Source organism: Rhinoraja longicauda, chromosome 8, assembly GCF_053455715.1.
Source record: "Rhinoraja longicauda isolate Sanriku21f chromosome 8, sRhiLon1.1, whole genome shotgun sequence".
NCBI classification, from domain to species: domain Eukaryota; kingdom Metazoa; phylum Chordata; class Chondrichthyes; order Rajiformes; family Arhynchobatidae; genus Rhinoraja; species Rhinoraja longicauda.
This window is the reverse complement of record NC_135960.1, coordinates 50361930-50386476: the sequence shown is the minus strand read 5'-3', so window position 1 is coordinate 50386476 and position 24547 is coordinate 50361930. Positions and strand designations below refer to the sequence as shown.

At 41.5% G+C, this 24547-nt stretch overlaps 1 protein-coding gene across 4 annotated transcripts in view; it reads left to right on the top strand.

Annotated features, from left to right (window-relative positions):
• myo3b (myosin IIIB) overlaps positions 1-24547 on the top strand; it is a 337839-nt gene that overhangs the window by 49465 nt on the left and 263827 nt on the right. For all 4 annotated transcript variants that reach the window (XM_078403918.1, XM_078403917.1, XM_078403919.1 and 1 more), the window contains one exon: positions 23668-23733. In XM_078403918.1, coding sequence (XP_078260044.1) covers positions 23668-23733 — 66 coding nt within the window. The remainder of the gene's footprint in view (positions 1-23667; positions 23734-24547) is intronic.

Genomic DNA, 24547 nt, shown 5'->3' with positions numbered 1-24547 from the left:
ACATTGCAGATGCTGATGTACATGTGGTACTTTGATTTTTCTTCTATTTATTAAACTACTGGACAGAATTATGCACGAGAACCTAGAACGTAGAAAAGTACAGCATAGGAACAGGCCCTTCGGCCCACAATGTCTGTGCCGAACAATGCCAAGATAAACCGAATTCATCTAACTGCACCTAATCTCTGTCCCTCTATTCTATGTATATGAGACGATCTGGAAGGTAGAATACCTATTAATACCCTTTAATACCCAAATAGCCTTTGCTTTAAGACAGAAGAAAAAAGAATGGCAACTTCCTTATGGAATTTTGATCTGTTTTTTCAATAATACCACAATGTCTTTATCTGTACAGTATTTAGAAATACTTTGAATAACAGCATGAAGAACAGGAAACATAGTATCAAACACATCCAAGTTTCCTGATGATTTTTAATGTATATATTTGTTCGGCCGATGCAGATTTTTTGGACATTCCTGCATTAATTGTCCTTCTTAATAACCCCTGAATGAAGGAGATTGTTAAAAATCAACTACATCAAGGGATCTGGAATCATCTGTAGCTAGACTGGGTTAGGGTGGGCGATTTCCTTCCTTGAATAACATTGGTGATAACCTCATAGTTTCAAGGTTACTGTTCCTAAAATGAGGTTTAATTCTTGATTTATTTAATTATTTGAATTTAAATTGGGGTGGGATTCACTGGATCAATAGTCGAGAATTTAGGTTGCATTAACAAACAATGCATTTGTAAAAAGCCCAGTGAGAAAGTGAATTGAGGATGACTGAAAAAATTGGTGTATTAGCAAAAGTCTGGTTCAGCAAATGAGTAGGAAGATGGCAGAGGAGGTATAAACTGGCACAAGAAAGTGATTTTCTTCATGCCAGTTGAAAGGCTACATTTTAAAGGTGAGAAACTTGTAAAGGGTGGCGTACAGAGAGAGTGTGACTGACTGGTAAAACTCAAGCAATTACCGTGCAGGTATATTTAGGAATTAGGAAAACATGGTATGTTTTAACTGCAAACAGGTTGAAGTATGAAACTAAGAAATTTTATAGTGTTTTTAGACCAGACCATCGGGCGGCACAGCTGGTAGAGCTGCTACTTCACAGTGCCAGAGACCCAAGTTCAAATCCTGATCGTGGGTGGTGTCTGTGTAGCGTTTGCACATTCTCCCTGAGACTGAAAGGGTTTCTTCCCACATCCCAAAGTTGTGTGGGGTTGTAGGTTAATTGACCACTGTAAATTGCCCCGATTATGTAGGGAGTGGATCAGAAAGTGGGATAACATAGAACTAGTGTGAACGGGTGATCAGTGGTCAGCTTGGACTCGTTATGCAAAGGGCCTGTTTCCATGCTGTATCTTTCAATCTGTCAAAAACTGGAGTACTGTACACAATCCGTAACTCGGGAAAGATTTGCTTCTTTTGGAGGTTGTGCAGCAGTTAGAGGTGCCTTCAGTCCAGTCTGAAGAAGGAAGGGTTCTGACCCAAAACATCAGTGAGTAGTGGGATGCCGCAAGGCTCAGTGCTGGGACCCCAGTTATTTACAATATATATTAACGATTTAAACAAAGGAATTAAATGTAACATTTCCAAGTTTGCGGATGACACAAAGCTGGGTGGCAGTGTGAGCTGCGAGAAGGATGCTGTGAGGCTGCAGGGTGACTTGGATAGGTTGAGTGAGTGGGCAGTATAATGAGGATAAATGTGAGGTTATCCACTTTTGTGGCAAGAACAAGAAGGCAGATTAATGTGAGATTTGGAATAGGGGAGGTGCAACGAGACCTGGGTGTGCTTGTACATCAGTCACTGAAAGTAAGCCTGCAGATACAGCAGGCAGAGAAGAAGGCAAATGGAATGTTGGCCTTCTTAGCGAGAGGATTTGAGTATAGGAGCAAGGAAGTCCTACTGCAGTTGTACAGGGCCCTGGTGAGACCGCACCTGGAGTATTGGGTGCAGTTTTGGTCTCCTAGTTTGAGGAAGGACATTCTTGCTATTGAAGGGGTTCAGCGTAAGTTCACCAGGTTAATTACCGGGATGGCAGGACTGACATAAGATGAAATAATGGATTGACTGAGCTTATATTCACTGGAATTTAGGATGAGAAGGGACCTTATAAGAACATATAAAATTCTTAAGAGATTGGACAGGCTAGATGCAGGAAAAATGTTCCTGATGTTGGGGGAGTCCAGAACCAGGGATCACAGTTTAAGAATAAGGGGTAGGCCATTTAGGATTGAGATGAGGAAAAACTTTTCCACCCAGAGTTGTGAATCCGTGAATTCTCTGCCACAGAAGGCAGTGGAGCCAATTCACTGGATGTATTTGAGAGAGTTGGATCTGGCTCTTGGGGCAAACGGAATCAAAGGATATGGGGAGAAAGCAGGAACAGGGCACTGATTCTTGATGATCAGCCATGATCATATTGAATGGGGGTGCTGTCTCGATGGGCCAAATGGCCTACTCCTGCACCTATTTTCTATGTTTCTACGTCATCTATCCATGTTCTCCAGGTATGGTGCCTGATCTGCTGAGTTTCTCCAGCACTGTGCATCTTTTTTTGTGGACCGGCATCTGCAGTTCCTTGTTTCTGCCTAACCACATTTAACAATCACATTATGAGAACCATTGTCAGTACAGACACTAAGAGGCCACCTCGTTGATCTGACAGGTGTTAGTTTAAGGAGTTCGTTCTTTAGGACAAAAAGGGAAGACATTTATTCAATTAGAGTTGTATGTCTTTGAAATTCTATAAACGGGAGAACTTTGGATGCTCGGTTTTCCACTATGGTTAAGATTTTAATTTATTGGGGGATTGAACTTGAAAAAGAAGATCAGCCATGAACTCGCTGAGTGGCAGAGCAGACTTGACATGTGGTTGTCGCCTGCTTCTGTTTTTTATGTGAATATCTTTGATGGCCGCATCGGGATGTAATGGGCTGGAATGGCCTACTCTCCATACTGATACACGTACAAATACAGACTTGGCCTTTCCACCGATGTTGACGTATTGGCAAGAATTGTCCCAAAACGGCAGGGCATGCATGCTATTGCCATGAGAACAAAATCACACCCATGGTACATTTGATACAGTGCCCTCCATAATGTTTGGGACAAAGACCCATCATTTATTTATTTGCCTTTGTACTCCACAATTTGAGATTTGTAATAGAAAAAATCACATGTAGTTGAAGTGCACATTGTCAGACTTTATTGAAGGCCATTTTTATACATTTTGGTTTCACCATGTAGAAATTACAGCAGTGTTTATATATAGTCCACCCATTTCAGGGAACCATAATGTTTGGGACACAGCAATGTCATGTAAATGAAAGTAGTCATGATTAGTATTTTGTTGCAATGACTGCTTGAAGTCTGCGATTCATGGACATCACCAGTTGCTGGGTGTCTTCTCTGGTGATGCTCTGCCAGGCCTGTATTGCAGCCATCTTTAGCTTATGCTTGAATTGGGGTCTAGTCCCCTTCAGTTTTCTCTTCAGCATATAAAAGGCATGCTCAATTGGGTTCAGATCAGGTGATTGACTTGGCCACTCAAGAACTGACCATTTTTTAGCTTTGAAAAGCTCCTTTGTTGCTTTAGCAGTATGTTTGGGATCATTGACTTGCTGTAGAATGAACTGCCGGCCAATGAGTTTTGAGGCATTTGTTTGAACTTGAGCAGATAGGATGTGTCTATACACTTCAGAATTCATTATGCTACTACCATCAGCAGTTGTATCATCAATGAAGATAGTCAAGTCAAGACAATTTTATTTGTATAGCACATTTAAAAACAACCCACGTTGACCAAAGTGCTGCACATCAGTTCAGGTACTAAGAAACAAACATACAATGGCACCCAAACATAACAGCACATACATAAACAGTTCACAGTGCCCCCTCAGAAGGTCTCAAACGAGAATAGGGCCTAGTATGGAGCCTTGTGGAACCCCGCAGGAGAGGCTAGCTGGGGAAGAGGAATAATTGCCTATGTTGATAGAGAAACTCCTATTTTTGAGGTAGGAAACGAACCAGCTCAGGGCAGTGCCATCAACGCCAACCCCGTACCGGAGACGGTCAATAAGGGTGGTGTGGTCCACTGTATCGAACGCTGCGCTGAGGTTTCGAGAAGGAGCAAGATTGCACAATCGCCGGTGTCGATTGCAGGTCGTTGTGTACTTTCAACAAGGCAGACTCTGCGCTGTGGTGGGCTGTGAAACCTGACTGGAAACTTTCCAGGATGGTATTTTGGTGTAGGTAAGGCAGTAATTGACTTAGAATTACCTTTTCATGGACTTTTGACAGGAATGGCAGTTTGGAAATGGGTCTGTAATTGCTCAGCAAGGTGGGGTCTAGGTTAGGTTTTTTCAGGAGGGGCTGGACCACCGCGTGCTTGAAACAGGTTGGAACAGTGCCAGTGGCCAGAGAACTGTTGATGATGGAGAGGATGCTGGGACCGGCTATTGCAATGACATCCTTCAGAAGGGCAGTGGGGACAGCATCAAGGGGGCAGGTTGCAGGTTTCATAGTGGAGACAAGCTTTGCAAGGGAGGATAGAGTGACGGGTTGGAAACAGTCCAATTTAGATGAACAGACCAGTGAGACAGCTAGGTCATGGGTGGGAGGGGAAATATTCATTCTAATGTTCTCAACTTTGCTAGTGAAAAATTTAGAGAATTCTTCGCACTTAACAGGGGACCCAACTAAGCTGGTACTGGGGGCGGGACATATGACATAGGTAATAGTGCTAAATAGGACCTTGGAATTATGAGAATTTTTGGAGATTAGGTCGGAAAAGTATTGTGCTCTCGCAGACTTTACTGCTTCCTGGTATTTGAGAAGATTGTTTCTCAGAATTTCGAAGGAAATTTGAAGCTTATCACATTTCCACCTCCGTTCTGATTTTCTGCACTCCCTTCTAAGGGCTCTGGTGGTGTTATTGAGCCAAGGCCGACCTTTGGGCTTAGGCTTTTTCATTTTAAGAGGAGCAACAGAATCCAGGATCGAAGAGCAAGTGGTATTAAATAAAGAGATGAGATCCTCAGTGCTGAGATGGGGGGAGAAGCCTCAATAGTGCAGATGTTGGGGGCAGCTCTGAGAGCCTCGGAGAACTTACTGGCAGTCAATGAGTTTATGTAGCGGGAGTAACGAACAGGGAGATAAGATAAGTGAGCCAGTACCTTCAGCAGCCACTCATGACCAGGCCATAACACCCCCACCACCTTGTTTCACAGATGAGGTGGTATGCTTTGGATCTTGGGCAGTTCCTTCTCTCCTCCATACTTTGCTCTTGCCATCACTCTGATATAAGTTAATCTTCTCATCTGTCCACAAGACCTTTTTCCAGAACTGTGGTTGCTCTTTTAAGTACTTCTTGGCAAACTGTAACCTGGCCATCCTATTTTTGTGGCTAACCAGTAGTTTGCATCTTGCATTGTAGCCTCTGTACTTCTGTTCATGAAGTCTTCTGCGGACAGTGGTCATTGACAAATCCACACCTGACTCCTGAAGAGTGTTTCTGATCTGTCTGACAGGTGTTTGGGGACTTTATTATAGAGAGAATTCTTCTGTCATCAGCTGTGGATGTCTTCCTTGGCCACCCTTTGCGATTAGTAAGCTCACCAGTGCTCTCTTTCTTAATGATGTTCCAAACAGTTGATTTTGGTCAGCCTAAGGTTTGGCTGATGTCTCTAACAGTTTTATTCTTATTTCTCAGTCTCATAATGGCTTCTTTGACTTTCATTGGCACAACTTTGGTCCTCATGTTGATAAACAGCAATAAAAGTTTCCAAAGGTGATGGAAAGACTGGAGGAAAGACAAGGTGCTGAGAGCTCTCTTATACCTGCATTAAGGAGTCATTTAAACACACCTGAGCAATTACAAACACCTGTGAAGCCATGTGTCCCAAACATTATGGTGCCCTGAAACGGGGCACTATGTATAAACACAGCTGTAATTTCTACATGGTGAAACTAAAATGTATAAAAATGCCCTTTATTAAAATCTGACAATGTGCACTTTAACCCCATGTGATTTTTTTTCTATTACAATTCTCAAATTGTGGAGTACAGAGGCAAATAAATAAATGATGGGTCATTGTCCCAAACATTATGGAGGACACTGTAAATACTTTGATACAAGGATGTAATGCTGAGGCTTTCTAAGCTGTTGGTGAGGCCACATTTGGAATATTGTGAACAAATTTGGGCTCCCTATCTGAGAAGGATGTGTTGGTGTTGGAAAGGGTCCAGAAGAGGTTTACGAGAATGCCCTGGGGATGGTTGGGTTAATGTATGAAGAGCCTTTTGATGGCTCTTGGACTTACTCGCTGGAGATTAGAAGGATGAAAGGGGATCTTATTGAAACCTATTGGATAATGAAAGGCCTGGACAGAGTGAACGTGGAAAGGGTGTTTCCAGTAATGGGAGAGTCTAAAACCAGATGTCACAGTCTCAGAATAAAAGTTTCAGTGGAAATCAAGGCATTAAATATTTTTAAAACGGAGATCGATAGGTTCTTGCTTAGGAAGGGCGTCAAAGGTTACACGGAGAAGGCTAGAGAGATTGAGATTGAGGGTTGAAGGTTAAGAGGGAAAAATAGATCAACCGTGATTGAATGGTGGAGGAGACTCGATGGGCCGAATGCTCCTATGTCTTAAGATCTAACTGCACTCCTTTTCATGGCTTTCAGAAATTTTGCAGAGCTTAATAGGCCACTGCTCCCCTGCTGGGCCTACACTGACGTTTGTTCTCCAGGCAGATTTCCCAGTTTTACTGTTGATGAAATACATCTCATTCAATCTTCGTGGGGGGCCAAGAGAAGACTGTTTCAATAAAACTATAGACTTGCTAACAGAACTTGCTTACAGATCCACATGTGCACCATATAAGTGGTTTACTTCTCTCTCTTCCAGTACTGACGAGAGGCCATTAACCTGAAACATTTACATCTGACTCCCTCTCCACAAATGCAAAATTGTCCAAGTTTTTATATTATCTGTAGATGTTATGTTGGATTTGTTTTGAATGCATTGCTAAAATGAACAGTATGTTTCTCGGTGACTAATACTTAGTTCTGGGTTCTAATTGTGACTTGATTTATATCAAAATTGAAATATGATTGTACTGGGTAAATAGGTTATACAATTTTGTTCATTATTTGGAGGAGATTCTTTGTCTTAAAAAAATATAGTTTGGTATTTTCTGGAGGTTTTTATGCTCCGAGCTATTGCCTTTTGGAAGTTGTGTGTTTCCTCTTTTGGAAAAGTTCACATTTGATATTATGTAGATCTCAGTTCCCTGGAGAGAACTGCTCAAGCGAATGCAAAATCAATTTCGCACATCTGGCCTGCATTTCCAGGCAATTAGATGCAAACATTAGGTCTGATACTACAGATGGGTTGCATTTAGTTGCCCAACAGAGAATTTTCCCATAAAAATAGAATATGCAATGATCATTGATAAACAATGACAACTCAGTCAAGTACCTTACTCATTTGCTAGATTTGACTGAATGATCTTCATACCTTTAATCTTACATGTTCTGTTTTATATCTTATTTTTATATCTAGATTGTTCACTTTTACAATATTTGCATCAGCTAGAAAATAATTGCAAAGATATAAAGTGGTGCAGCTGGTAGAGTTGCTGCCTCAGCACCAGACTTGGGTTTGTTCCTGGCCTCTGGTGCCATCTGTGTGGAGTTTGCACGTTATCCCTGTGACAGCAGGGGTTTCTTCCAGGTGCTGAAGTTTGTTCCAGATGCTCCAGATTCCTTCCACATACCAAAGTTGTATGGGTTTATAGATTAATTAGCCTCTGTAAAATTGCCCAAAGTATAAAGGGAGTGGATGAAAAAGTGGGATAACATAAAACATAGGGGTCAAGAGTGTTTTATTGGCATGTGTCCCAAAATTGAACTGTGATTCTTACTTGCAGCAGCACAACAGATATGTCAACATAGTCTCAATAGACCTCACCATAATAAATAACAAAAGGAGGTTCAATAAATAAAAACAGAAATAAAACAATATAGTTCATACTGGTGTGAATGGGTGATCAATGGTGGGCATGGACTCAGTGTGCCAAAGGGCCTGTTTCCATGCTGTATCTGTAAAAATTAAACTAAAAAATATATAATGATATTATATCTTCCTGCTCTCTTCTCTTACCCCACATCCCACCATAAAGGATAGAGAAATAATTTCCAAACTGCTTTTCCTTCAAGAATAAGTAGTCTAGTGGAGAAATCCTCTATGCATCTTGCACGTTGCTGATAAGTTATGTGTTGATGCCCACAATTCCTCACCTATCCTTTCAATGAGATTACATCACCACACATATATTCCCCAACACTTCCTTTCAGAATTTCAATGAGACCATTCTCGAGCAACCATTCCCTTATTCAAGGCAATTTTCCATGCAAATGCCAGAGATCAGCCCTTTCTCTACTTTCCTTCCCACCATCCAGGGACTCAAATGGACTTTCCAGGTTGAAGCAATGATTCACTTGTACTAAAAGTCTAAAGTTGGGCCAAGGGCCTGTTTTCGTACTCTATGACTCTATGATGTCTGCTTTGCTGAGTGTTTCCAGCATTTTCTGCTTCTGTTTTCAGGTTTACAGTATCTGTAGGTTTTTACTTTCATTTTCTTACTTCATATGGTATTTGGCAATCCTGCTTAATCTTTAGAAGAGGAGCATTAAAAAAAAGTACAGAATCAAAATTGCGAGTTCCTTATCTATGTTTTAATGATTAGCTTTAATTTTATTGCTTCATGAACAAAGTGAATAATGGAAAGTGTTTTGGTAAAACTGTGGTGCAATGTCAGTTTTGCAGAGTGGGGCAGAAGCATTGGCAAGAGGAAGGTGTGTCCTTTGAGTTTTAATATACATTAGAAGTGTGCAACTTGTAGCGAGTATAATTTCCTGTAGAAAGATGTATTGCGACAAAGCTGTCTATACATGAATAATCTTAAGATCACCGCAAGGACTAAATCATAAGGTTTGCATGATGTAGCTAAATCCCTGTTGCAGCATCTAGATATTTGCTGTATAAGTTCAATTATATGTACTTGGCAACTCAGGTGAGTTTTACATTTAATTCGTTTAATGCTCTATTACTGGAAGAATATGGAGGCTTTGCAGAGGATGCAGAAGAGGTTTAGATGGTGGTAGCTCCAAGGAGAGGTTGGACAAAGTTCTTGGATCGTTTATTCTGGAGCATCGGAGATTGTGGAGAGACTTGATAGAAATATATTGTAACGAGAGATACAGATGGAGTAGGCAGTCGGAACTTTTTTCCCCAGGGTGGAACGGTGGCACAGCGGTAGAGTTGCTGCTTTACAGCGAATGCAGCGCCGGAGACTCAGGTTCGATCCTGACTACGGGTGCTGTACTGTAAGGAGTTTGTACGTTCTCCCCGTGAGTTTTCTCCGAGATCTTCGGTTTCCTCCCACACTCCAAAGACGTACAGGTATGTAGGTTAATTGACTGGGTAAATGTAAAAATTGTCCCTAGTGTCTATAGGATAGTGTTAGTGTGCGGGAATCACTGGGCGGTGCGGACTTGGTGGGCCGAAAAGGCCTGTTTCCGCGCTGTATCTGAAATATGAAAAAATATGAAAAAAATAAATAAATATGAAATGACAAAGACTAGAAGGCATAGCTTTAGGGTCAGAGGGGAAAAGTTTAAAGTAGATGTGCGGGGCAAGTTTTTAACACAGAGAGTGGTGGGTGCCTGCAACGTGCTGCCAGGGTTGGTGGTGGAAGCAGATATGATAGTAGTTTTTAGGAGGGTTTTAGATAAGCAGGGAATGGAGGGACATGGATCACATGCAGACAGAGAGATTAGTTTACCTTGGCATCATGTTTGGCACAGATGTGGTGGGCTGAAAGGCCTGTTTCTCTGCTGTACTGTTTTATATTCTATATATAAGGAAGGCAGATATTTCTGGATGGACTTCAGTCAGTGGTCGTGCCAAATTGCCCATAAATGTTAATTTAGATACATAGATACATAAACAATAGGTGCAGGAGTAGGCCATTCGGCCCTTCGAGCCAGCCATTCAATGTGATCATGGCTGATCATCCACAATGTACTCCGTTTCTGCCTTCTCCCCATATCCCTTGATTCCGCTAGCCCTAAGAGCTCTATCTAACTCTCTTTTGAATGCATCCAGTGAATCGGCCTCCACTGCTTTCCGTGGCAGAGAATTCCACAAATTCACAACTCTCCGTTCTAAATGGCCTACCCCTTATTCTTAAACTGTGGCCCGTGGTTCTGGACTTTCCCAACATTGGGAACATGTTTCCTGCCTCTAGCGTGTCCAATCCCTTAATAATTTTATATGTTTCAATAAGATCCTCTCTCATCCTTTTAAATTCCAGTGTATACAAGCCCAGTCGCTCCATTCTTTCATCATATGACAGTCCCGCCATCCCGGGAATTAACCTCGTGAACCTACACTACACTCCCTCAATAGCAAAAATGTTCTTCCTCAAATTAGGAGACCAAACCTGCACACAATACTCCAGATGTGGTCTCACCAGGGCCCTGTACAACTGCAGAAGGACCACTTTGCTCCAATGCTCAACTCCTCTCGTTATACTCATTGCTTTGAACTGCTGAAATTCTTGTTATGATGGTATTCCCTGAGTGCAGGAATTTAACCTAGCAACTAAACAGGAATAGTAAAATCAAATAAATTCTGCTGTGCATTCTGATTGCCCCATGCAAAGCAGATGTGAAGGCTTTGGAGAGGGTGCTGGGGTTTTTTACCAGAATGCCAGCTGCCTGGATTGGAGGGTTTCTGCTATGGGCAGAGCTTGGTGGACTTGGATTGTTTTCTCTGTAACATCAGAGGTTGAGAGGAGGTTATAGAAGCATATGAAATTATGATAGGCATAGATAGGGTAGACAGCCAGAACCTTTATACCAGGGTGGAAATGCCCAACACTGGAGTGAATTGCTATCAGGTGAGAGGGGGAACGTTTAATGGAGATGTGCAGGGCAAGTATTTACACAGGGAGTGGTGGGACCTGGATCACATTGCCAGTGGTGATGGTGGAGGAGGAGGAGGCAGATACGATATTGACGTTTAAGAGGCTTTTGGTTAGGCGCAGGAAATATAGATCATGATCAAGCAGACGAGATCAGTTTATCTTGGCATCATGTTCGGCACAAACATTGTGGGCCAAAGGGGCTGTTTCTTTGCTGTTGCGGTCCTATGCTTTATTTCTATTTCAATTGGGTGCATGATTTGGGGGGGAGGGGACTTGTCGCTGTTAGATTCTGTCAGACACAAAATGCTGGAGTAAATCAGCGGGACAGGCAGCCTGTCCTGCTGAGTTACTCCAGCATTTTGTGCCTATCTTTGGTGCAAACCAGCATCTGCAGTTCCTTCCTACACAAGATTCTCAGGTTTACAGGTTTAGGAGATGCTGTCTGGTTTGGTGTGGTCCTTTGGTGCATTTTATAGATATACTAGACCAAGTGGACCCGTTGGGCCCAAACCTCTCCTGCATTGGTGCAGCACCCTGTCCTCCCCCCCACCCCTCTCTCCACAACCCCCTTCTCCCCCACTCCCCCCTTCCCCCCTCCCTCCCTCCTCCCCTCCCCCTCCCCTCCTTTTAAACTTAACAATGTGAATAACTTAAAAAATATAACACCGATTTCAATAAAACTACTTGCATTATCACTAAAGTGACAATGGTGAGTAAGGTGGGCCTAAAATTGTCGCACTATCATGTACCGTTTTGGCTGAGGTGCAGTCACAAACAAGATAACAAACGAGAGTTTTAGTATATAGATGCTGCTGGGAATACGATTTACCTGTTGTGGTAGGATTAATTATTTATGTTTGTGAGAGTGAAGTGGGCTGCTTTATGCTGGAGAATGTTGAACTTGGGCGATTCTGGTCCTACATTTGTCTGAACTATATTCAACCTATCCTCCTGATTTGTAACTTGGGCGTTGGTTTGTACCTTCCCTTTTCCTATCCTCTCCCCTACCTGGTTCCACCTATCACCTACCAGCCTCCATCTCACCCCTCCCTCTCTCTTCAATGTACTGGTTATCTTCCCTCTGCACTCTCAGTCATAGAGTCATAGTGCGTGGAAAACAGGCCCTTCGGCCCAACTTGTCCTCGCCGACCAACATGCCCCATCTACACATGCCTCACCTGCCTGCTTTTGGCCCATATCCCTCTAAACCTACTCTATCCATGTATCAGTCTAAATGTTTCTTAAACATTGCGATAGTACCTGCCTCAACTACCTCATCCGGCAGCTTGTTCCACACACCCACCACCCTTTGTGTAAAAAAAGTTACCCCTCAGGGTCCCATCAAATCTTTGCCACCTCAGCTTAAACCTATGTCCTCTGCTTCTCAATTTCCCTACTCTGGGCAAAACACCGTGCGTTTGTCCGATCTATTCCTCTCATGATTTTGTACACCTCTACAAGATCACCCCTCATCCTCCTGCGCACCAAGGAATATAACCCCTAGCCTGCTCAATCTCTCCCTATAGCTCAGTCCCTCGAGTCCTGGCAACTTCCTGGTAAATCTTCACTAAACCCTTTCAAGCTTGACAACATCTTTCCTATAACTTAGGAAAAGTCCCTGGATGTCAGCCCGAAACATTGACCATCCCTTTGCTTGATCTGCTGAGCTCTTTCAGCAATTTATGTTTCGATGGGAATACTGAACGTCCTATATCATAAATGAATTGTGGACCTTAACCCGTGCTATGTGTCCCCTCTGTACAATGGTGTGAATTTTTGCTTTTAAAATGTCGCTGAGTGCAGTGCTCTGTGATGACAGATAATTTCCGTTGATGTGAGCTCCTGAACCACACTCAATGTCACCAGGCCTTTGATTTGTTAAGAGTATAAAACAATAAACAGCTGACTTTTCAGCAGTCTCCCAACATAGTGCCTTGTATCTGTACAGCAAACATGTTGGGTCATCAAGATTATCTTTTAAAATGTTTACTTTGTCTGATCGAGCTGCTGCCTCATGATGCCAAAGACCCGGGTTCAATCCTGACCTCGGGTGCTTCTCTGTGCAGTTTGAATGCAATCTCATTACCACGTGGGTTTCCTCTAGGTGCTCTGAAGATTAGAAATTAGTCTCTGTAAATTGCCCCAGTGTGTAGAGAGTGGATGCCAAAGTGGAATGACACAGAGCTAGTGTGAATGGGTGATCAATGGGCGATATGGGCTGAAGGGCCTGTTTCCACGCTGTATCTCTGAACTCTAAACGGAATTATTCATATTGGTGTGCCAATCTAAGGGGTGCTTCTATTTCTTAATCTTCAAAATTTGTGACCGGAATAATTATGCACAATAAGAAAAGGGATTTTATTGCCAACGTCCAATAACTATACTCATCATCATCTTTGGTGATGTCGAATATGATTGCCCTTCTGGTGGGTCCATTCTGTGATAAGTCCCTCAAGTTGGACATCTGTGCATGACATCTTTTAACATGGGGAGACTGGTAGATTGTTGCATCGATAGCCATCACACAGTCCTTGACAGAGACACACCCGGGTCCAATGACATAGACTCCATGATGGTTGGGATTCTCACTCTGGTACAGCCTTCTTCTGCCTTCTCAGCCATTGTAGTGCTCCACCTGTTTCACCATTGAGGTCCTCTTCATGGGCTGCACTTTTCAGGAACCTTCCCTTTGACCTGCCCACCATGGATGACCTTGCCTGCCGGAGCACAGGTCCAGATAGTTCGGCACAAGCCAGCTGGTGGCGACCCTCAAAGAATGACATCATAATAGACAATAGACAATAGGTGCAGGAGTAGGCCATTCAGCCCTTCGAGCCAGCACCGCCATTCAATGCGATCATGGCTGATCACTCTCAATCAGTACCCCGTTCCTGCCTTCTCCCCATACCCCCTCACTCCCCATATCCTTAAGAGCTCTATCCAGCTCTCTCTTGAAAGCATCCAACGAACTGGCCTCCACTGCCTTCTGAGGCAGAGAATTCCACACCTTCACCACTCTCTGACTGAAAAAGTTCTTCCTCATCTCCGTTCTAAATGGCCTACCCCTTATTCTTAAACTGTGGCCCCTTGTTCTGGACTCCCCCAACATTGGGAACATGTTTCCTGCCTCTAATGTGTCCAACCCCCTAATTATCTTATATGTTTCAATAAGATCCCCCCTCATCCTTCTAACAGTTACACAACGTTTGCTCTTTTCAGCTAGAATAGAGTTGCTGCCTTACAATGCCAGAGACCCATGTTTGATCCTGACTATGGGTGCTCTCTAAACGGAATTTGTATGTTCTCCCTGTGACTGCATAGGTTTTCCCCGGGTGCTCTTGTTTCCTCCCGCACTACAAAGACGTACAGGTTTGTAGGTTAATCGGCTTCGGTACAAATTGTAAATTGTCCCTAGTGTGTAGTGTTTGATAGTGTAATGGGGATCACTGGTCGGCGGTGACTTAGTGGGCTGAAGTGCCTATTCCTGCTTTGTATCTGTATCAGCGCATGTCAGGAGTTGTGGGCAGGGCCGTTTTTACAGCATTATGGGCCCCCGGGCAAAGCAGTGTACTGGGGCCCCTACCGTTACTCTCCCCCACCCCCTTTTCCCTACCAGCCCCCCCCTGTCGTGCCGGCGAAAAGCACTTACCGAAAAGCACAGCGATGGACTTAGGGTGCTACATTGTTGCGAAAAGTACTTACAGATTGCTGTGAGAAGCACTTAGTGACCGAAAATGTTGCGAAAAAAGCACTTATTGAACCTACATTTTTAAAGTAGTATTTATTTATTGCAAGGCACTTAACATGCACAGATCAGCATGGGGCCCCTATGCTCGTGGGGCCCCGGGCAAGTGCCCATCAGGCCCATGCGTTAAGACGGCCCTGGTTGTGGGGAGAAGGCAGGAGAATGAGGTTGAGAGGGAACGATAGATCAGCGGAGTAGACTTCATGGGCTGAATGGCCTAATTCTGCTCCTACAACTTATGAACTTATGACTTTATCTGTATCTATGCAGTTTCAGATGGGATCCTGCAGAATTAATACCTGTAGAACCCTTCTGGTTGCACGTGTTTACTGGTGCTGTTACTTGCAATGTTTTATTTCTTGAACATTTCACGTTTGAAAAAACATTGTGCATCTCTGGATGTGGAAATCTCCTTTGATACCCAGACCTCCTCCCACAATTTAATGCAATCAGCATTGTGATATTGATTTACTCTCTCTGTAAATACTGTCAAATGGCCGAGGGGCACTTTAAAATGTTTCTCTATTTCTAGCGATACATTGTGCATGCTTCTAGTAGTCAGCAAACGCTACCCAAAGGAAAACATATTTTCATTAGTATTCAGCAAAAATGCTACTGTCAAGAAATGCAGAACTCCGTTGACAGTGAGCTGGATTTTGATGTTCTATAGATCCATGTCAGAACTACACCCAACCTCAGGTGACAATGTTTGGGAATTGTACATGTAATATGTTTGCAGGTCTTGGGAAAAACTGAATAATAAGTTGCATACCCTGCAATTTCATCCCCCGGCTTCACAGACCTTAAACATCACAATTTTATTTCCTGAACAATTGAGCAGTACTTTTGTTGTATAGGAATGCAGGATAAGGACCATGTGGTCGTGCACTTTTCCTATTGAGTGCCCCCTGATTATGCATTTGTTCTAGCTGAAATATAAGAATAACAATGGTTTGAATCCCATATTGCAATTTATATATTCGTGTTGTTTTTAGTTGTATTAATTTTTTGTAATTTTTTATGATTGCCAATATTTTCATTTTTAACATTATATTAAACTTGAAAATAATATTCTTACTCAAAATGTTCTCTTTTATTCTTCATTTCCAATGCAGGTCAGTCTTTTTTTATCAACAAATCAGCTTGGCGAAGTGCACCAATGCTTTGCTTCAACTCTCTCCCTGCCCCCCACTGAAAAGAGTATTTGTAATGGTTTGCTTCCAGCTGTTGGTCACTTGCAGTGAGATTTTATCTGCTGTTGCTCATTTGAGTGCCAGATGTTTTATACCGGTTAAACAGCTCATTACCCTCTCGAGTAGCGTAAGGGATATTTATTGCAGGTGGTTTGTAATTGTTGACTATTATTGTTGCCAACATTGCCATTAATGAAGTGACATTCCATACAAAATATGCTATACTCTGACTTAGTTTGATGATCAATTTGAAGAAAATAAGTAATTTAAGTACCAAGGTGAGTTTCTATAACCAGTATTAATAGAATCATAGAGTCATACAGTATGGAAACTGACCCTTTGACCAAGTTTCCCATCTACACTAGTCCCACCTGCCTGTGTTTGGCCCATATCCCTCTATATCTTTCCTATTCATGTACCTGTAAAAACGTATTTTAAATGTTGTGAATACCTGCGTCAACTACCTCTTCTGGTGGCTCATTCCATATACCCACCACCCTTTGTGTGAAAAAGTTGCCCCTTAGGTTCCTATTAAATCTTTCTCCTCTCACCTTAAACCGATGTCCTCTGGTTATCGATTTCCACAACTCTAAGCAAAGGACTCTGTGCATTAACCTATTCTAATCCTCTCATGATCACCCCTCATCCTCCTGTGCTCCAAGTACCAGCCTGTTCAATCTCTCCCTAAAGCTCAGGCTCTCGAGTCCTGGCAACATCCTTGTAAATCTTCTCTACAGCCTTTCCAGCTTGACAACATCTTTCCTAGAAAATGGTGACTAAAAATGAACACAATCCTCCAAATGTGGCCTCACCAACATCTTATATAACTGCAACATGACCTCCCAACTGCTATACTCAATACTCTGACTGTCAGAAATACAAATCCTTCGGGAGATAAAACAAAGGATTTTCTTCAGTGCAATTGAAAGAAAAAAATTGTTTTCTATAAACCAGAAAGAATGCAGCAGATTTTCTGGAATTAGCACTGGGCAAAGTAGTCACCCCCACCAACCTTTCCGAGCCCCCCCCCCCTCACCTTCCCCCCCCCCCCCCTCACCTCCCCCCCCCCCCCCCCCTCACCTCAACCCCTGGAGAAGGAATTGGACAAAAAAGGACCATTTTCTAAATTGGGAAAATGAGGACGAATAGCAATAATGATAATTAATTTATCAATTATGGAGTCTAACAATATATTACTGTTAAAATCAGCATGGATTAAGATATCTGTGGCCATGGATTAGCCTTCTTGAGTAGACATTGTTTACAACATGCTTAATATTTTATTATTCGATAAGAATAAGATAAAAGCAAGTCCTTGAAAGTACCGATGATTGTAATGCATTGTTTTGATATTTAAAATTAGATTTACATTAGAAGTAATTCAGTTATCATCCAGATAGTTAGAGAGGGAAGATCTGTTTCCGATTTGAAAATGCCAAAACCTGTGTACCGAAACAGGTGTTTGATGTTTAAGCAAATTACTCAGATCATTAACAGCAGAGTAACAGGTTTTTATGATCCAATCTGTTCATTTGAAATCCGCTTAGATAAAAATATCTTTTGTGCCCTTGATAAACTCTTCCCTGCGTATAATATTTGTCATGTTTTATGGTGTGAGGAAGAATTAAAATAGGCAGATAGAAAATGAAAAGTGGTGATTTTATCTTTCTTCCATAAATTCATAAATGAAGAGTAATTAGCTTCCTATGTTAGGCCAATTCTGCCTACTAAACCGTGGTACGCAGGAATGACCTAACTCATTTTAACCATTTGGGACATTGGATCAAGAAGCACAGACACAAAACATTCAGGGAAATTTGCAACAATACACTATTTATATAGTTTAGAGATGCAGCGCAGAAACCGACCCTTTGGGCCACCGAGTCCACGACGACCATCGACCACCCTTTCACATGAGTTCTATGTTATCCACTTCCTACACACGAGAAGCAATTTACAGGGGACAATTAATCTACAAACCTGTATGTCTTTGAGTTGTGGGAGGAAACTGGAGCACCCCAAGGAAACCTTGGCGGTCACAGGGAGAACGTGCAAACTCCACGCACACTGCTCCCGAGGTCAGGTTTGAACCATGTTCTCTGGTGCTATAGGGCAGCAGGTAGCACCATTGTGTTACCTGGCACAGGTGGGGCCCATGTTTATATATTTAGGGTTAGCTTGATTTTTATGTCTTTTCAGTTAGTTGTGCAGTCCACTGTTGCATATCCATTTTAAAAATGAGAGATTTTCTTTTTAATTTTTAAATTAAATTTTGTGATCTGAATATCACTGCAAGGCTAGCACCGAATGCCCAACTGCTAACACAACTGAGTCGCATGCTCAGCCATTTCAGAGAGCTTTTAAATGGCAACCACGTGCGGTGGGTCGAGAGTTACTGGCAGATTTCCACACTGACCAATGTTTCTCCTGTTCTCCAATGTTGGTGACCATCATGAAGTGCTTAGAACCAGGAAGCCACATCGAGTGACAAGGACTTGAGCTCCTGGTGTTGGTCTGATTCTTGAATCTGTTTGTGTTCTTCCTTTTTAGATATTGTTGCCCTTCACTTCCATGTTAAATATTAGTGCCCATCTTAACATTTGATGAGGATCCTATGGACTATTGGCCCACATTTACGAACCTTCCAACACCCATTTCTTCTCTCCAGAGATGCTGCCTGTCCTGCGGAGTTACTCCAGCATTTTGTGTCTATCTTCAGTTTAAACCAGCATCTGCAGTTCCTTCCAACACTTTCCTCCTTGATTCTTCTAACTGCTTTGACGAACAGCTATGACTCCAGGTTACCGCTGTTGCTTCTGGTTTTGTAGTGAATGATGGTTCTTTTTATTTCTCCCCCTCTGCCCACTCCCCCAAAAAGTCTGACGAAGAGTTTCGACCCAAAACGTCTCCCATTCCTTCTCTCCAGAGATGCTGCCTGTCCTGCTGAGTCACTCCAACATTTTGTGTCTACCCCCAAAAGTACGTTGGGTCATATTACTACTTTAAAGGTGCCATTTTCATTGTTCCCTTTTCAAGTGTGATTTGTTAATTTTCATTGTCAACTTCAGGGTGCACCTAAATACTTGTTTTTGCACAGATTGGGAAATTAACACATTTATTCTATTTTGATGTACTTATATTTTTCCAGATGACAGTATTCATGTAATTGTTTCTTGTACATTATATAGAACTGCTGCTTCCACCTTCTCGTTCATTAACATTAATGAAGTAAGACATCGCACTGATTCACTTAATGCTGCCATTCATCCAACGTCTTCCAATGTAATAGTTGTGGCACGATTTTTAAAGCTTGGATAGATTAAATAGATGTGAGCACATCTTAACAATGTAAAAATGAACCAATTAAATAAGCAGGTTAAATAAACTTAAGAGTTTGAAAAAGCCACATGAATTGACATAAATTGTTGGGATGTTTATTTTATTATATTAGTTCTTGCTGTTTTTAACTGTTGCCATTTTGCCTCAAACAAGTTGATCCTTTAAACGTCTGCGAAGTGAATAAAGGTCTAACTTGTTCCTATTTAGAAAATAAGTTTATAAATTCTGGTTTGTACATGGCAAAGTATATTAAACATATGAACATTTGTTAATATGAACAATTAATGTAACAAAATATTTGGATAAAATCCACCTTAGGTATTTAATATTATGACGTTAAAGATGGTATTGGCATAGTGCCCTGGCATGGAGAGGGTAAAAGCATGATGCATTTACCCTCTGAAATCGAAAGGTATTGACCACATCAGAATTCCAGTTGCTTGATGTTGGAAGCATTGCTGGCATGCCAGGCCTGGGGTTTTACAGACTGAGACCAATAATTTGTCCTAAAACCCTTCACAACTAAAACAGTGATTAAGAATTTTACCAGGCCCATATATCTTACTTCTTCATTTATGTGGACGGACTGATAAAAATATAAAGCTGCTTTTACTTGTGGTTCTAAAAGTCAGCTGTGAGAGATAGATCAAGTACAGAAGTGCGAAAGCATATTTGATCATAAGGGTGCTGTCGTACATAGTTTGGAGTGGAGATCCAAAGATGTGAATTCAAATCCCATCACAATAGACAACAAATTTAAATTTGGTTCATTAAGTAAATGGGAATGAAAAAGCTAATATCTTTAATGATAACTCGCATACCAACAGATTGTCTTGTTCTGTAATGACCTCCAGGGAAGAAAATCCATTGGCTCTATCTACTATGTGAATCTAGACTCAGGTAATCAGGTTGGCTCTTAAGTGCCCTGTGAAATTGCCTACTAAACTGTTTGTTTGAACTAAATTTCAACCAAAGAGTATAATAAGCAAAAAAAAGAACAGTGCTCTAATTAAGGTAACAGATTGGAACATGAACATAGCTTCATCAACCCTTGTGAACCAAATCTTATGCATATAAATCATAGAATCACATAGTGTGGAAACGGGCCCTTCGGCCCAATTTACCCACACTGACCAACAAATGACCCAAGGAAGGGTGGAGCTCATAATGGCCCATTGTTTGCTGGGGAAGAGGTGATAACAGGGATGCAGGGAAACCACTTGCTTAAGTACAGCTCCAAAATTGTTTGATGTTTAACACCATCTAGTACAGCCTGCTTGGTTGGCATTCCATCTGTCTCTTTAAACACTATCGAACATAACAGTACAACGGTGGAACAGGTCATTCGGCCCATGATGTCCTCGCCCACCATAATGCCAATCTAAACTAATTTGTCATCTATTTCCTGCATGTTCATGTGTATGTCTAAATGCCTCTTAAATGTTACTATTGTATCTGGTTCCACCTTTTCCCCTGGCATCAAAGACTGTTTAAAAAAAAACTTGCCTTGAAGATCTCCTTTAAAGTTTCCCCTCTCACCTTAACCCTATTCCCTCTAGTATTTTTACTTCTAGCAGATTACTCCTTGGCCTCTAATACCCCAGAGAAAACAATCCAAGGATGCCCAATCTCCCCTTGTGGCTAATACAATCCAATCCAGGCAATGCCTTCATGAATCTTTGTCTGCACACTCAAAGGTTTCAAAGGTCTTTTATTGTCACATGTGCCAATTAAGGTACAGTGATATGCGAATTACCATACAACCATACGAAAAAAAAAGCAACAAAACACACAACTGCATAAAAGTTAACATAAACATCCACCACAGCGAATTCCCCACATTCCTTACTGTGATGGAAGGCAAAAAAAGTCCAAACTTCTTCCTCTTTATTTCTCCCACGGTCGGGGCAGTCGAACCATCCGTCAGGGCGATCGAAGCTCCCGCAGCTGGCGGTCAAATTCCCACGTCGGTGCGGTCGAAGCTCCCACGTCGGGGCGATCGAAGCTCCTGCGGCTTGGAGTTCCCAAAGTCGGTCCATCTTCCCTAACTCTCCCCCCCCCCCCTTAAAACAAGTAGAGAACTCTGAAAACATACATTTAACACATACTATTAAGACAGAACGAAGGTCGAGACAGACAGACTGTTGGTGAGGCAGCCATTGCTGGCGCCACCCGGTGGACATTCCCCAGTCACACATCTGTATCAAAACTCACCATTGTTCTTCATTGCGTTTAAAAATCTGCAACTCATTACCTTTGCGAGGATTGTGACAGTTTTTGGAGCAGTCTGACGCCAACGTTTCATAGGAAAATGAGTCGAGAGTCAAGACTGTTTTATTGTCACGTGTGAACATTGTGAACAATCCTGAACAATGAATTTCTTAATTGCAGCAGCACAACAGTTAAACGTAGTGCTCTGTAAGCATCATGCAACAAAAAAGAAGTTCAGTAGAAAAAAATAAACAAACAATAATAGTGCAAAGATGAAAGCAATGCCCACAAATCAATGTAGTTTGGAGCTTAGTTGGAGGTCTTAGCCTGATGGTTCTTGGGAAGAACCTGCTGCTGAACCTGAATGTTACAGTTTTCAGACTTTAATACCTTCCTCCCGATGGCAGGAGTGAAATGAGAGCGTGGCCAGGTTGATGATGATGCAGCGCCTCCTATAGATCCCTTTGATGGTTGGGAGGTCAATACCCATGATGGAGCCATGTTGTGTTCATAAGCACTGAATGTTGACATTACCAGCAATCTCCATATCTCATGAGAAGAACAACCAGCAAACTATTTCCTTTTATTGTGGAATTTTACTCCAGGTTTTCTTTTGCAATTTACAGTGCAATTGATTCAACGAAGCCTAAGTGTATCGGACTGTATGGTCACTGTCTATGAAGAGGAATGGAGATGGATTACTTGTCCATGAGTGAATTTTCCCAAATTTCCTTTCATTTAAATTAAAGATAAGAAAACTCGACAGGCTCCTTTACTTCTGTTCCCATGGCAATTTATTCTATCCAGATGCAGAAAAATGTGGACCATAATCTTTTAAATAAGTTAAAGAATCACAGGTGAAATGATAGTTTGTGAAATATCTGTCCGATCCCCAGAGGTAATTTAATGATACTCTGCGATATTACTCTGAAACTACAATTTATATTATTTGACCCTTACCACTTTGTTCCACAGCTGACAGATCCACCGGGCCAGAAGCATAAAAATTCATCATGATTCAGACTATTTTATTAGTCACTTATCATGACAATTGCCATTATCATTCTTCACCAGATTTTTATCCCGATCACTATTAAAGGGATTAATCATGTAATGGTAGCTTATTTTGCATTTATGGCAGATCATTCCAGATTCATTTAAGTGTAGAGACACCAAGAACTTCAGATGCTGAAATCTTGAGTAATTATTCATTTAAGAGTACATTTTCCATTTATTCACTGTTTGAACATAGTTTTAAATTCCTGATTTGCATCTATTATTCATTCCACAGACTTTTGAAATCCTGGGCAATAATCTTTCAGCTTTTAATTTTACTGCATTGAAAACCAGTTCAGTGCTGTGTCCTCTCATAACATAGAGCTTATGGGTAGCAATACTTATTGCTTTGCGTTAACCTATTTGTCAATGTCTTTTTGAAAACAGGATGAGCAAAGGTGCGCATTAAAATATTGCAGCAATATTCATTTATGCTGATTTTCAAAAACATTTTGTGGCTAAGTTAAGTGGCATTGAAAGTTATTTGAGTATTTTGATTAGCCTTATTGATTATAGCTTTATGTTACTAACACCTTTACCAAGATTCCTATTAATGCATATTCATGAACTTCAGTAAAACAATAAAAAATGTGTTGAACTTTAGTTTTAACTTTAGAGATACAGCTTGGAAACAGGTCCTTCGGCTCACCCAATCCACGCCGACCATTGATCACGTGTACACTAGTTCTATGTTATCCCACTTTATCATCCTACACATTGGGAGTAATTTACAGAAGCCAAATGATTTATAAACCTGCACATCTTTTGAATGTGGGAGGAAACTGGAGCACCTGGAGAAAACCCGTGAGGTTATAGAGAGAACGTAAACCTCCGCACAGACAGCACCAGTAGTCAGGGTCGAATCTGGGGCTCTGGCGAGCTCTGTGAGGCAGCAGCTCCACCTCTGCTACAATCATCAAACTTTATTTTTCTTGAAAAATTGTGGATATATTTCCTTTCTCCATTTTTAATTTCATGATGAACCCATTTCAAATTGTGATTGCACATTTAGCAATACTTAAATCTGCACTCAAACAAGTTGACCAGCGAAATGCACTGAAGGTACAGATCTTACCATGTAAAATAACGTATTAATTTTCCCTCTGATTATTTTTTTCAGAAATCCACCACCAACTTTATTGCACCCGGAAAGATGGTGTGAAGAATTCAACCACTTTATTTCACAGTATGTAATGCTTCCTCTAAATATATTTTGTCTAGAGTTAACTTTACAGCATTGAATTTATATAAAGGTGACAGCCAAACTGATTTTGCATAATCAATAAAACTTAAAATTAAGTATGACTATCTCTAAATATTCATAATGTACTTTAAAAGCATTTTTATTCAGGATATTTTTATTTCTTAAGTTCAGTCTGAACAAAATGACATCTACATTACCAGAAGTATTATTTATGTAATATAGTTTTTATTCATATGCATGAAGTAGGCAGAACTGTTAGCACCAGTATTTATTGCCTATCCCTCATTGCCCTTGAGTTTTTAGTGAGTTATCTTTTTAAACCATTGCAGTCTGTCTGGAACAGTTGCAGTCCTCCTGGTGAAGGTTACCCTGATGTATTATTGTATCTGATGACACAGCTAGAATGGTGATTTTAGTTTATTGTCATGTGTACAGGGTACAGTGAAAAGCTTTTGTTGCGTGCTAACCAGTCAAGTTTCCGCATTTCCAAGTAAGGGGGGAGTGTGATTTGGAAGAGGACCTGCAACTGGAATACCCATGCACCTGCTACCCTTCTTACAGTTACAGCATTCATGGAAATTAGCCCTTTGGCCCAATGACACAATGCCAGCCATCGGTTTTCACCAATCTCATTTGGCCTCTTGAAGAGACAGTTCTGAACTAAACTGGGGGGTCAATTGCATAGTTGGAAACCTTGGCAGGTCTTGCATGCTATTACTTCCTACAGGTTGAAACTGTAGCTCAATTGATAGTGAACCACCACTCCCAGACGTGCTCAATGCTTTCAATGTTAGCT